At 38.6% G+C, this 15,208-nt stretch overlaps 1 protein-coding gene and 1 pseudogene across 6 annotated transcripts in view; one reads left to right on the forward strand and one right to left on the reverse strand.

The window, feature by feature from the left end:
* The window catches only part of LOC107498323 (amyloid beta precursor protein), a 233,803-nt gene that overhangs the window by 122,577 nt on the left and 96,018 nt on the right, over positions 1 to 15,208 (forward strand). For all 6 annotated transcript variants that reach the window (XM_016121315.2, XM_016121317.2, XM_016121311.2 and 3 more), the window contains exon 6: positions 3,029 to 3,231. In XM_016121315.2, coding sequence (XP_015976801.1) covers positions 3,029 to 3,231 — 203 coding nt within the window. The remainder of the gene's footprint in view (positions 1 to 3,028; positions 3,232 to 15,208) is intronic.
* LOC118601859 lies at positions 14,406 to 14,525 on the reverse strand (annotated as a pseudogene).

Genomic DNA, 15,208 nt, shown 5'->3' on the forward strand with positions numbered 1-15,208 from the left:
ACTGGACCTGAGTTCTCTTAGGCCTGGTAATTTAATTCCTCTGCCAGCTGAACTATTCTGTGTCTCTGTTCCTTGTTATTATGCCAGTAAATTGCTCAGGCAGATGTGGTGATGGATGATGGGCATCAAGTCTTTCACTGTTGTTCATGGCTAGACGCATACCGGAATGCAGATCGCTTTAAACGCAGCTGTTTTTGTAAGCATGTTTTCCGATTGGAGCTTTAAGTGCAATATTCAAGTCATAAGAGAGGAGGTGAGGGAGGTTCACAGGGCTACCCAAGGTCATGTTTTCACCGTCCCACCTGGAACCACAATGCTGTCTTAACCCCGGGTCACATACTTGGATCCTGTCACTCCATTCATGCTTGAAGACAGCATTCACACTTCATGGTTTAAGAATACTGGTTTGATTTGATTTTTTTCCCCTGGTTTTATCTGAATTTTCCACTTAATTTAGAGAGCTAACTAGTGTTGGTGCCTATGATTTGATTCGCTGCAGAAGAGAGCTCACGCAATAAATTGGCTGATGACATGCACTGGGCCATCTTTATTCTGTTTACAAGTCGTACAACATGGAGATTCTGTAGAAAAATAAGACAGAAATATACTAGGGCATCTGAGCAACTGTTAAGTTTAGGATTCTTTTGAGATGTCGGTTCAAGCAGTAGACGCTTGTGCAGGAATTTAGGCAATTAAGAAATCAGTGATTGACACCCCAATTATCTCTTAAGCAGATGAAGGCTTATACCATCTGATTATCGATGCCAATGTTTTCTCCTTTTCTTCCTTACCTATTTCTTGTGGCAGTCAGATTTCAAACGTATTAGGGAACCAGAACAGATTTCCATGGTGTAGGAAATGTTAAAATAATAGAATAATGTCTTCTGTATTAACATGTCATTTATTAACACACTAATACTTAATTATTATCTGTTATTCTGTTTAATACATTTCTCCTTATTCTTTTTTTAGCCACATGCTTCACCATCTTTTAATGTGTTCGTTTATTACCCCTTGCATCATATTTAATCAGAATTAGAAAGACGTTCTGCTGGGGGCCATACATATTATTATAGACCTTTCATATATAAAAGTTCTTTAAATTCTAAATAAGGAAATTCTGTCTTGTGCTATATTCGTCTCTTCACATAAAGCTTTTCCTTTTTCACCCTCGACGAAATTAGTTGTGGCTGTTCTGTCAGACCTTCCGTTTTTGAAAACCTTTCACCATCTTCCTGTCTGTCTCCCTAGATCATGGAAGCCTGTTCTCTTTTCCCTAATATGTCTGGAATCTGATTTCCTCTCCCATGCGCAACTCACACTCGCATTCCAGAGCTTCAGGTAGTATCTGACACAGACTCTCCAGGTCCCTTGCCCTTCTTCATCAGCATGCTTCTTGTAGGCAGGTATCAACACTGGGGTACTAATTCTCTGCTGTCTCTTTTCTGGGGAAATTTAATAAATGTCAAATGGCCATCCTCAATCCTGTTCCTTTGGTGCTTGTCAAATAAGACCCGTGGCAGATTCTCTGATATGTTGAAATCTTCTACCACATCTGGATCTTTTTCCTGTATCGGTTTTGTTATTCGATCAAATAAGAACTATCTACTTCTCCTATCTGGCCGGATGGTATGCAGTATACTTTCACTATTTAACTGTCTTATTATTTCCTGTTTTCACTTATCATTTTTCAAATGCTCTCGGCCATGTCTACTCTGTCAGGAGATTACCACAAGAATATCTTACTGGGACTTTTAATTTTGTTCCAGACATGCCCATCTTCTGCCATCTCAATTTTCTGATTTATTAGTCACCATCGTGTATCACTACGTACATATTTAATACTGTACATACTATTTCTGATCTCCGTCCCACTTATACTGTGACCTGCCAGCTACCCCTTACCATTATTCTCAATATTGCATATTTCTCTTGCTCTCAGAATGTTGCCCCCTGACCACCAGCGTCAGCATTACCTGGGAACTCATTAGAAATGCACATGCTCAGGCCCCATCCCAGACCTACTAAATCAAAGACTCTGGGCATGTTGCTCAGAGATCTGTGCTCAATAAGCTTTCGAGAAGATTCTGATACTCAGTAAAATTTAAAAACATTGAAATACGTGGCATTCTACAATGCTTACACAATTAGTAAGACTAGGAGCATGACTGTATAGTTTCGGTAGGCATTGCTGTCACTGGGTATTACAGATTTTTTTAAGCCAGTTTCTTCTTCCTCCTCAGTTTCCAGTTTAAACTCTCAATATCAAGATCTGAACCAATTTCTACCTACTCTTCTTGAGTATTTACTATGCAGATGCTATATAGTATTTTCATATACATTATGAGAAGTCATCCCCATAAAACAATAAACTCTGCTTTTGTATCCTCCACCCCTGTGTTTAGTAGACTTTATTTTGTACAGAAGTTTTAGGCTTATAGACAGACAATATGAGCTGGAATTAAAGAGAGCTCCCCTCTACCCCTCTTTGCCAGCCCCTCCACCCCATTTTCTCTGTTATTAACATTTTGTACTAGTATGGTACATGTGATCCAGTACTGATGCGTTATTATTAACTGAAGTTCCTGGGTTTACATTAGAGTTCTCTCTTTGTGTTCTCTCGGTTTTGACAAATGCATGATGTCGTATGTCCACTGTTAACCATGATCTTACTGCCTGAAAAATCCCCTGAGCTTAGCCTCTTCTCTCTTTCTCACCCTGAACTCCTGGCAACCAGTGACCTTTCCGTGGTCTCCATGATGTTGCCTTTTCCAGAATGTCATATAGTTGGAATCGTTGCATTCTGCTTTTGCAACTGCATAAACTAAGAGCTATGAGCCAGAGTGAGAAGTTGCAGACCTCCCGTGCTGAGATCGAGCTTTGCTGGCTTCATGCCTCATGCGCGTTGTTAGTTTGGCACCATGTCCCCTTTCAAATTCCCAGAGTTCCTTGTCGTCGACTTTTTTTTTTTCCCTTTCTTGAAATGTGTTTCAATGACTATCCCTGTGACTTCTCTTTCCTGCTCCAGTGAAGACAAAGTCGTGGAAGTCACGGAAGAGGAGGAAGTGGCTGATGTGGAGGAGGAAGAAGTGGAGGACGGCGAGGATGATGAGGATGGCGAGGAGGCAGACGAAGAGGCCGAGGAACCCTACGAAGAGGCCACGGAGAGGACCACCAGCATCGCCACCACCACCACCACCACCACGGAGTCTGTGGAAGAGGTGGTCCGAGGTAACCCACTGTTGACTGGGGTGTTCTTTCGTAGGGAAGAGGAAAACATTATAGCAGAACTCAGGATTTCTATCCAGTTTGCTACTGCTGCCTCCCCAACCAAAAAGTACGACTCAAAATGACAATTCTTGTGCTTGTGTTGAACTCTATTTGGTTAACAAGCAGTCCAACAGTTCATTTCAAATCGTGGGAAGTCCTGATTATACCGTCTGTTCTGTACCTCGCGCATGCTGCTCAGCAAATCCCAACTAGTTGTGCAGAACGCCACCTGACCAGGTGTCATCTCTTTTGACAAAGGCTGATTTAGTCAGGTGACCTTCTTGGTACTCCGCTGGAAGTGGGCATGTGTTATACGCTATTACTTGTTGCCTCTTTTGCCAGCTAGGCGGTGAGCTTTTTGAAGGCAAGGACTGGATTTTACTTAGTGTCCTGCAGAGTGCCTACCTTACAGAAAGTTCCATTAATTCTTAGTTGAGCAAGTAGTTGCAATTAGAATTCGTTAAAGAAGAAGAAGGATATTTGCTGAGTATCGCATTATTTTTTACTGTGAAATTCAACTTTGGTCGATATGCATTGTCTTTATTTTATTGGGGGCAGTGACAGTGCCTTCTCTTTGAGAGGTAGATAATAGTGTCAATACCTTAAACTTTTCCTTTTCCGTTTAATTAACACTCCTATTGGGAATGTCGTGAACTGAATGAACTAAAAAATTTCTCTTTCGTCTCAGTGAAATAAAAGCAAAGCATTGATATTACAGTGAACAAGCGAATATCATGGTAGCAACTAGAGAATTCTTGGGTTGACTTTCTTAAAGGAATTTATGTTTTATAGGTAGCAAAAAGTAGTCCTAGAATTAGATGGAATGAATATGAAGGCAGTTATTGAGTGTCAGTGTACTGCAAATACTTTTAAAGACTACCCACTAATGTTACAACAGTGTAAGTCTCTCACATTTTATTAAGGTAAAATTATTTTAGCTCTGTTGTTAAATTGGAGGAAAAAAATGGGATACTTTCTCTGCCTCAAGGAGATTCCTAATGATCACCGTAGTATTGTCTCTTCATTGCACTTTTATAACTTTATTGAGGTACAATTTACATATAAAATTCACTCATTTTAAGCGTAATTCAGTGGCTTTAATAAATTTACCACATTGTGTGACTATCACCATAATCTAATCTTAGAACATTTCATCACCCCAATAAGCTCTCTCATACCCATTCACAGTTAATCCTTGTTCTCATTAGCAGCCCTGAGCAACAACTATCTTCTTTATGTCTTTACAGATTTGCCTTTTCTAGACATTTAATGCAAGTGGGATTATACATGGTCTTTTGGTGTCTCTCTCCTTTAACTTAACATAGTGTTTCTGAGGTTCTGCATTTCTTTAACTTATAGTTTTTAAAACTGAGATTATTCAGAGTTGAATGCTCAGAGTTAGCTTAAAATTCATTTTAAGTATCAAATATCCTTTTAAAAAAAAAAAGAAAGCTACAGTACAAGATGGGTGTTTATCATTCCCTACTTAACGACAACTTCTTATTCAATTTAGCACATAAGTGCTTGTGTAAGTAGATATACATTTAAGTGATGTATACTTTGAGCCACTGTTTTTAAATAGCTGTGGAATCATTTCCCAGGGTATTTTCATATGCTCAGTAAGACCATCTGTGGAAGATCTGGCCAAAAGAGCTTGTTAGCTTCTATTTTCCTAGCAAGGAAAGAAAATTTTCAGGGCTTTTCCTTTTGAAACCTAAAAGGCATGTGGCCACAAAATACAGCAGCTAGTCATCTGCAGTGGGATTGAAGTTCTTGTGATCTTCATCAGATAGCTATTTACATAATAATTCACGTTCATGTATTCGGCATTAGCTTTGGAGCCCCTGTTAAGTTTAAGCCATTTGCTAAGCTCAGTGGAGTAAATGATGAGAACACAAAGGGTAGCTGAGCCTCATGGATGTTAAAATCTAGTAGGAAATATAAGTCAAAGAAATACAATCAATCGTCTGTATTGTAGAAAGTATGGGCCCAGAGCCTACCTCAGAGGAAGAGATTGATCTTAGAAGGGTGTGTGGAAGAGATGGCATTTGAAGTAGAACTGGAAGTGCTGGTGGCGGGTCCACCGATGGATTTTTGTTATAGGGTAGTTCAGAGTTGGTGGGAACAGCAAGACCAGTACGGTGCCGTCAGAAGGTAGTTGGCATGCTTGGGAGACTGTCGGTCCGATATAAACAAAGCAGACATCTTACGTAGTAGAGTTACAGGAAATTAGGTTGAGACTAAAATGTGGAGACTGTCAAGCCAGGCTGGCAAGTATGGACATTAACTGAGCGTGATCAGTTCAGGACCTGCTATGTGTTGAGATTTTTTTAGTAGAAACAAAGAGATTTTGCTTTGATGTTTAAGGGGGCCGAGGGAAACAGGAAGGAACATAACCCATATAATTTCAAAGTGAGGATGCCAGTGATAACCTTAAGCCCATATTCCACACCAAGACAGAATTCTCTTGAGATAATCAGAGGATTATGTCATGTTCTAAGTTAACAGTTCTTTTTGCTTCGGTTTTTCTGTAAATGTAGCATTTTTAGATATTAAGATAGAAATTGCAGGGCATGTATGTTATAGTACTTTCTGTAGAAAGACAAAGGCAATTAAAAGAGGATTTAGTTATCATAAAAATCTCCAGGCTAGAGACTCAAAAAGAAACTTGCTTTAAGAGATACCAAGTTAATAATTCGATTGCGAGAAGACAATGAAAGTGACCTTCTAAAAGCAAGTATCTGGTCATGTAGAGGTATCAACTGTTAATGCCAGAAATAGAAGAGCCTTTAATGGGAATTCATCCATTCCTGAAATGGACAAAAGCTGTAATCAAGGCACATCTTTCTGCAAAAGGGGGCCTAAGAGGAGAAATAGGTTATGGTGTCCACATTGTGTCCATGCCAGAGAGCTTTCTGCATTCCCAGCTCGTTCTAATAAAGTCGGCGTTTTCGATGGCAGCATTAAAGGACCAGCTACATAGAGCCTTTTCCCTCCACGAAGCCCTTTTTCCATCTTTCTTTGGCGTAGAAGGTGAGCATGAGGAGCAAAAGCAATGCCACAGGTGATCGTTAACTTCGTAAAGCTCGAAGTACAAGTAGCTTGCTCCTGTGCTGAAAATAACAATCGGAAGTGACTAGCAAAGAAGAGATATTGAAAATAGACTTAAAATCTAGTTTTCGATGTTAAAGTTTCAGTGCCCGAGACAAAACGTGATTTGTAGCCGTACTTAATAAGAAAGTTGTTTCCTCATTACTATGTAGCTACTTCATTGTTTCTTCATTGGTATATCGCTACTAATACAAGTCTTTAATGTGCTTTATTAAAAAAAAAATACTTTTCTACAATCGAAAAGAAATGGACAGAGAGAAGAAAAATGTGGGATGTTTCAGCATAGCCATACAATTTCCAGCCATTTTGTGTTAGAATGGATGATGCCGCAGCAGAAGCTGTCAGTTCCATGTTTCTTAGTGCGGTAGGGAAAGGCGGCGTTTGGAAGTAAGCACGCCGCAGCAGCATCCACCCGGCTCTAAGAGTTCCTGTTTTGGGTTGTTAAGAAAAACTCGGATATCGATCTAAGGGAATATACTAATACCAATTAGAATAAAACCACATTTAGACACTTGCTCCTAAATTTTTTGTGTTTTTAGCAGTGACTACACTGCATAAACCCAAGATGTCAGGGTAGTTCCTAACCCACCCACGAGTTCTAAACTCTGATTAAACATGAGTGTGGTACTAAATGATGTACGCTTTGATTTATTCTGGCCAGGTTTGTCCATCCAGAGTAACTCTGTTTTTTCCCTTATGTTCTATTGTTTGGCAAATACTCATTATGCCCCCAGCTGATTGGTGGGCACTTTGCAGCTGTGGAATATGTAATGGAGAGTTGACTGTTCCTGGGTTGTGGCAGATTGGGCTGGAATTCGTGCATTTTCAGAATCACCACTGCCTTTGCCCTTTTGGATAGTGGTTCTGTCTTTTAAGCTTTGTAACTATGCTGTGTGGTAGAAATTTTACTTCTCCATTTAAATCCAAGGCAACTAAGGCCAAGAGAAATTTTCTTTCAATTTCTCACGGCCACAAAGCTGATATGTAGTGAGGATTTGGATCCACAACATTTTGACTAATGTCAAAATTTCCCTTTTCCATTTGTTTGTGCACGGTATTTCCATTTAACCTGTGTTACCTTGTAAATGTGTATGCTTTCTCTATAGACATATATTCATCTTACTGTTATTACACACTGAGCATTTAGTAAACTTTAGCATTCTGATTTAAATCATCATCATCAGGGGTCAGCAAACCCCATTTGTTTACATATAATCCATGGCTGCTTTCAGGCTACAGGGACAGAGTGGAGTAGTTGCAGAAGCCGCCATATGGCCTGCAAAGCTGAGAATATTTACTATCTGGGCCTTTATAGAAAATCTCTGCTGTTGATCATTAGAAAAAAAACTAGGACGTGCTTTTTATTTCAGATACTACCATTCCAGGTTTGTTTCATTAAGATAGTTTTATTACGGTTAGAAGAGGCAGACTAGTATAGACAGTATTTATGAGAGAATTTTTAATAATTGTATGACCTTGCTCCAGATAAGTAACCTTGGTAAGTCTGTCTGTGTCCTATGTATAGTGTAGATGCTGATATGATGTTGCATGTTTATTGTACAACTTACTTTAGATGGTCCGTGTTAGGTACTTACCATAATGCTTGGCCCGTGGTACTTTAGTTAATTTTACAAGAATAGGCTACCCAGAGTTAAAGCCTAGCTCTACAGCCTACTAACTGTAGAGAATCGTACCAATCCAATAACCTTTAAGTCCCATAGCTTCCCTCTGTAAAATAGGGCTAAATAATACCTATCTCGTTTTAATCGTCTTGTGAGGATTAAATGAAGTAATCCATTGGAAAATGCTTACGTTGCCGGTAGACAATAAGTGCTCAGTTAACAAGGTGCTGTGGTTGTCATAGTTCTAGGGCATCATTCTGATCCTCCAGAAAACTATTTCTTACTAGTAACGAGGCATGCTAAAGGTAAGCCAGCAGATGGCATCTTAATTATAAATGGCATAAGTGCGACATATCTATACCTATTGGTATAAAAGAAGCGATATTTACAGACATATTAAGAATGAAAAACAACTCAATCTGTTTCTGGGTCAAAATACTTTTGTGAATATATATTGTATGTTAAAATACCTGTAGATACATTTTATATCTGGCTGAAAATTGAACCAAGATAGTATGAAACACCACAGCATTTCAAGGTAGTGTTTCATTTCTTAGGGGTATTTTGAACCTCTTGGAAGTTCATCAGTTTAATAGACAGAGACACTGTCATAGGTGACTTTTTAAGCATCGCCTATGATGATGAAGTTTGAAACCTTGCTCTAAATGTTCCCTTGCCTTGAGCTAGGACTAAGCTCCACAGATTAAATGGTTGTTCTTCTTCCTCTGGTAACCATTGATCTGGGAGAAGCACCATGTGATTTGCTGCTGTACATTCCGCCAAGCATCCATCAGGCACTCCTAGGGACTTACCTGCCATTGCACTGGTTGCCGGGGGCGCAGGGATATGAACAAGGTGGCTCGCTCAGGTTGCTTCCAGCCATCCCTGCACAGTCACTCCTGGGGACAAACAAGTCTCTGTGATCTGGCGGGGAAGGAACTTCGGTGGCATGGCAAATAGAAAGTGCTCAGCCTAGAGACAGAAGCTTCAACTAAGGCATTGCCGAGAAGTTGACATTTAAGTGACTTTAATGGAACATAAGGAATTTGCCAGTAACCAAATAGAACGACTCCAAGAAATATCATAAATCATTGTTCTCAAGGGTAAAGAGGAAAAAAGCTTAGCCCAGTTCTCACATCTCTGATGTTACCTGTCTGTAATGGATGTGACCCTCACAAAGTACCCTTATAATTCACTAATAGGATTCTTGCTTATCATTCCTATTTAACTTTTCACAAAGTTTGGGGGAAGCTGTGAACTCGACTTGCTGCAGACATGAAAATGTACCCACATACGTGTATCGGAGGCCATAGAGCAGCATGCTACCTCAAAATGAACTCAAAACGCCATGGAGAGTTTGAAAACAGGGCAAAGGGATGATGGCTCCTTTCGAGAGGAAGCCTTTACCTCTTTGTTGTGACCAAGGGTGAGTAAAAGCTGGACCAGAATGTAGCATCCTTTCTAATGATGTCAAGAGAACTAATGTCAGAACCAGGCACAGATGTGACAGGTGACAGCCTGTGAACTTGTGCCCCATGGCACAGCAGCCATGTTTGACGTACTCTTGGTAGAGGCTGAGCGAAGCAGGGCACTGACAAGCTTCTTTCTATATAGTTTCATGGTCCCAATTTAAGAAAGGCCACTCAGATAGTTAGGGTATTTAAAATTTGAGAGTGAGGAACAGAGACGTATAAGAAATTGTGTGGATACATTTATTATTTTCTTTTTAGTAGCAAATTTATTAAGATGTAATTTGCATATCAAATTATAGAATCAATGGTTTAATATGTTCACAACAATCTGTATTGTCACAAAGAAAACTATATTTTTCAACTTCATTTTGCTTGAAATGTTACATGGGCGGCAATGTTTAGTTACTTCTCATCCACAAATTCTACCCTGTTTCATTGTGTCAAGGTGCTTTAATTTAATGTTTGAATAGTGGAAATAAAATGCTAAAGGCATTTTAATATGATTATGCCTGAATTTTTGAAAAATAGAAAAACATTTTCAGTCCAATTCAATTAAAAGCCAGAAACTGGATTTTTTAAAAAAATCTTAGTCTTTCTCATGTTTCCGCCTAACTCAATTGCTATTCAGAAAACAAAGAAGTGCCTTAGATACATCAATGGTATATACATCTATACAATGCAGAGTTGGCAATTAAGAAAAATAAGTAAAACCTAATATGAGAAATCTACCGAATGAGAGAGCGTTTGTTGAAACATGTGAGTCTTTCTAACAGGCACATCTCTTTACTAATCCATGTCTGGCTGAGTAGGGGTTCAGAGTTCCTTGGGCAAGGACAGAGTTGTGGATTTTAATGGAAATCTTTAGTTTCCCTGTAGAAAAACATGTTCTGGAGTTTTTAATCACCAAGACCATACATAAATTTAAGAAAAATAGAGAGATAACCCCACCCTCATAGTTACAGCCTGGTTTCTCTTAGCCTCAAACTATTTTGCCCTCCGAAAAATCCATCTTTGGTTGCCATGTGTGACCTTTTGTGATTATGTCAGTGGAAGAGGGAGAAGGCAAGGGGAGACCGAATGTCATAGAAAATTGATGTTGGAAAAAACCCTCCATCCTTCATTACTGCAGCCCACATTTTAAAAAATTAGGAGACCCTTAAAATGGTAAAAGGAGTTTAAAACAGGAGAATCGTTAAAGGTACAATATATTTAGTTTATAATGGTGGGACTATTCGGGTGTTTAACTATGAAGGTGACGTTATCGCTTTCTCTTAAGTTTATATGTGTTCTTGGCGAATATAATTTTCGAGACAGAATATGAAAGTAATAAAAGAATGTGGCTGTAGATTTCATGTTGCTTACATGTGGCTTTAGGTTCCTGATGTTTCACGAGAGGAGCAGAGAAAGACCTGCTGGCCAAGTCGCGTGACTGTATCTGTTCTGGAATTTAGTAGCATTTGTGGCCCAGGATCTCTGAGGTGCTGGTGATGGCTGCGCAATAGCCTCAGTCTCATGAGTGGGCAAAATTACTAAAATGCAACATGAAGCCTCTGATGCGTGCTTGGCCGGTGGCCGGGCTTCTCAGCATCAGTGTTATTGATATTTTGGACCAGACAGGTCTTTGTTGTGGGGACCGTCCTGTTCTTTGTAGGCTGCTTAGCAGGATCCCTGGCCTCTACCCACTAGATGCCCGTGGTACCACCCTCCCCTAGTTTTGAAAACCAAAATTATGTCTAGTCATCACGAGCTGTCCCCCTGGGAATGCATAGGAGACAGATCTCTCTCTCTGCAGACCCTTGGGCTGTCTATCAAAATCTACAGTGATGTGTAGCTTTGAATATCAGAGCAGAGAAAATATCCCTACAATACTGTGTCTCATCTTAATGTCAGCTCTAACACCCAACTCAGTGCTTTGCACATGGTAGGTGGCCAATGAACAATGTCACTTGAGAATAAGTAAAATAAACAAGAGATATGCTAAAATGAAGTTGATTCTCAGTATGTTAAAACCAGATATGTAATACGATGTATGTAGTGTAATCTCATCACTTATATTTTAGAGACAGATCAGCTTACAGCGTTTATTTTTTTTTTAAATATTGCATATGTGTATTTGCCATGTAGGCACTGAGGGGTGGAGGAAAACTGCTTTTCTAGTTTTGTTTTTCAGTCTTCCAAAAGAGATTTACTCTCCCCTGGTGCACTATTTTAAAATAGCAGGTGGTGGTTAGCATTCATGTAGCAATCAGGGCTACTGCTGTTGTCAGCTGGATGCTGCCCATCTTTCCTGCTGGATACTGAGGTAGGAAACCAGTTAAAATGGCAAGGTGGACACACTCAGTCTCTCCCAGGAAAGGATGCGGAAGGACAGGACCATCCTTCTAACCCCTGACTCTCATGTCTAGAAGCATCTTTTTTTTGCAATAACAGAAATACCGCATAATTCTTCCTTTACAGAGAAGTGGTATACAGGAGATAAATTCCAAGCCCAGCTATCTTTCCTTGAGTATCTGTCAGCTTTCTTGATTATTTTTCCCCGTAAAATCAAATGCTTTGATATTTCCAATGTTCTGGTACATTAAAAGAACAGTATTACTTAAATTCAGATTTCTGCGAAGTCATAGACTTAAATATGAGTAAGAAAATTGTTATATTGGTATTGAATTTAAGGCAGAAGTATTAAAGCTGCTTTAATGTTGCTTAAGACAGAACTTTAAGGCAAAGTTACGTGTGTATATATATATATCTTACAACTCCGCCACCATATGTTATATTCCTCACTTCCCAAATATATGTGCACTTCTTTTAATAAGCAAGTTTTTCCTAATCTTTTCCCTCTGGTCCTTTTAGAAAGATTGAATCTTATACACCTACTTTTGACATTTCAGCTGCACAGAAAAGACGGTTGGTCGTGGTGCTTCTCAAACACCGATATCCGTGCACGTCACCCGAGGCGGGTGTTAGACACAGAGGATGAGCCAGTAGGTGTGGAGTGGGTCCTGTGTCCCAGGTGATGGTGGCCCTGCTGGTCCTGGGACTGCCGTTTCAGGAGCGATCTCTCGTAGCGTTTCATGACCTCCATTCTGGGCCAGTTTAGGAGGTCGAGGCAGGGAGTAAGAAACTGAAAGGGAAAATCATCCTTTTCAATGTTGTTATTGTTCTTACGTTATCATCAGATGTCACCAAGTGTGAAAGAATCCTGATATGATTTCCCAGCGAGCAGTTTTATAAAAATTCAATTGTCAAGACACCAAGCAAATTAGAAAACTCTTAGAATTTCCCTATTTAATTGTTACCAGTTTCACGTGTGCTCTATTTCTTCTCATCCATGTGGTATAGCTAGCCAATACCCTGCTAGCCGGTAAAAACTGATTAGTAAAGTACTGAGAAATTTTGTGACCCACGGCCATCAGGAGCTTGGAATACCAGTGGTTGGAAGTATTGACTTCACAAAAATCAGCAAACACTATAAATCAGGGTGCTTAGGGTTATTTTTGCTTGTTTGGTTTTCTGTAGACAACCAGTTTCCCAGCATACCCCGCCTCACTTCCTCTTATTTACAGCAAAGGACATGACATCTTGACTTGTCCAGAGTTTGGAGCTTCTTGTCATATTGTATTGTGCTTCAAACTAGCCACACCGCTTAGAGAAAAATAAGTATTCCCATAACAAACAGGAAACAAAGGTAAGAAAAGTCACAGGGGTGCCCTTTTGTGGATGCTTGCCAAGGAATACCGATTAGCGTAAATTCTTTAGAAAGACATCTCCTTCCTGTGGCGTTTTATGAGTAATCTCCTATCGTGGAGGGATATGAGAATCGGGTCAGGTGTAATTGGAGTGACAGATGTATTGGATAGCCTTAGAGAATCAACACAATTCAGTAAAAGGCAAGTCAACTGCAGATATCTTCTAGAGACTTCCGTGACAAATTAGCACCCGTCATTTCATACTGAGTCAGTGATTTCATTACCAGCACAGCTGTTCCCATCACTTGTTTATTTATTTCAACCGGTATGTGAGGCTTACATGAGATTTAACGTAAGACTTTAGTTGAAGCTTGCGTGCCTAATATTACGTGCCTCAATTTAGTAAAATGTGATTAATGAGTAATAAAATCTGATCATTTATTGCCCTGATCAGAGTAATTGTCTATTGGACATGTGTTTCAATGACTACTTGGCTCATATTTGTAAGCACATTATAAATTTTCTTTTTCACTATAAGTGCATATAATATGGTTGTGAAAAATATATTCTTTAAAAATAGCTAGTTTTCTAGCATGTTGACTTTTTAAATTTTTCTTCCATAGGAATAAAACACAATTTTTCTACTTATTCTTTAACAGAATAGAAAATCGGTTCTGATAACTTGGGCTCATAAAGTGTCACCCAATAGTAATATTTAGAATTGTAGCAATAACTTAACCAGGCCAAAAACTAAAAGTTGATATAACTGGCATTGAAGTCATTTATTTTCATTTTTAATGATTGAATGATTAGGCAGATATGTCAACATTTTTTTGAAATATTAAATATAAGCATGCTTAGTAGATTTCAATAGGTCTGTCATTGTTATTTTATTGTTAATATTAAATAGCTGATTTATTACGAGGTCAAATTATATTTGTCTTCTATCATTTACCCTTTCTATTTTAAAATTGCAAGATATGTAACTTTTAATTCAAGAAAAGTAGATCTATTTGTACTGTGTATGAACTTTAATTGTGCATATATTCTAGCAGCATATGGAGAAATTATGCTACATAATTTTTATTTTACAATATTGGAATATACAATTCCTAGCTCTATTTCATAATTTTATTTATTTATTTATTTATTTATTTATTTATTTGGGCGAGGCAACCTCATAGTTGACCTCATAGACTGCAAAGATCTTGTCAGCTTGCAATCCCTTATTTTTTTATTTTTTACACCTATAGCACCTGGTCTTCCTAAGTGGTCTCCCATCCAAGTACTAACCAGGCCTGACCCTGTTTTAGCTTCTGAGATCAGACGGTATCCGGCTTGTTCAGGGTAGCATGGCCGTAGACGTCCTAGTTCTATAAATAACTCTAGTTTGATTTGTTAGTTTGCTTATTCAAGTAGTTACATTTTCAAAAATTTGTAAATTTAAACTCCGTACATTCCGCGTAATAAACACTTTTATTTTACATGCATTCTTATAATATGCAAGTAATAGAAATCCATTTATTAAAAATCAAATAATAAAAGGCTTTACTTTATTCCAATATTATTCTTCAGTTGGTGCTTTATTTAAAGCTAATTATTTACTAATCTGTTAACTTTGCTTTTTTAAGAAGGTATTATAATTATTGTATGTTTGAAAGTGAGAATTTTTCTCCCCCTTTTCACAGCCATCTTTATGCTGAATTTTTAAAATAGTGTAAAATTAGCATTCTAACTTTGGTTGTGCACTAAAAAAAAAAATTGCTCCAATTTCAAATCCATTCAGAGTTAATTTTTTGTGGTTAAGCATTTTTTCGAACAGCGAATTACATAATCATTTATGTAATGCAGAGCCCTAGCTCCGCTTCTATCTTGTGTTTGTAGAATATTGATTTTTAGAAAATGGAGTTTAGTGTTGAAACCAGCTCAAACCGCAGCAAGGTCTACCTCACAATTTCCCATTGCTAGAAAGGAATTTAAAGGAAAGTTTCTCAAACTGAGACTTGCAGCCCTTTGATGGGATTACTCTGAAATGATAAGCGATTCA

Source organism: Rousettus aegyptiacus, unplaced genomic scaffold (assembly GCF_014176215.1).
Source record: "Rousettus aegyptiacus isolate mRouAeg1 unplaced genomic scaffold, mRouAeg1.p scaffold_m13_p_4, whole genome shotgun sequence".
NCBI classification, from domain to species: domain Eukaryota; kingdom Metazoa; phylum Chordata; class Mammalia; order Chiroptera; family Pteropodidae; genus Rousettus; species Rousettus aegyptiacus.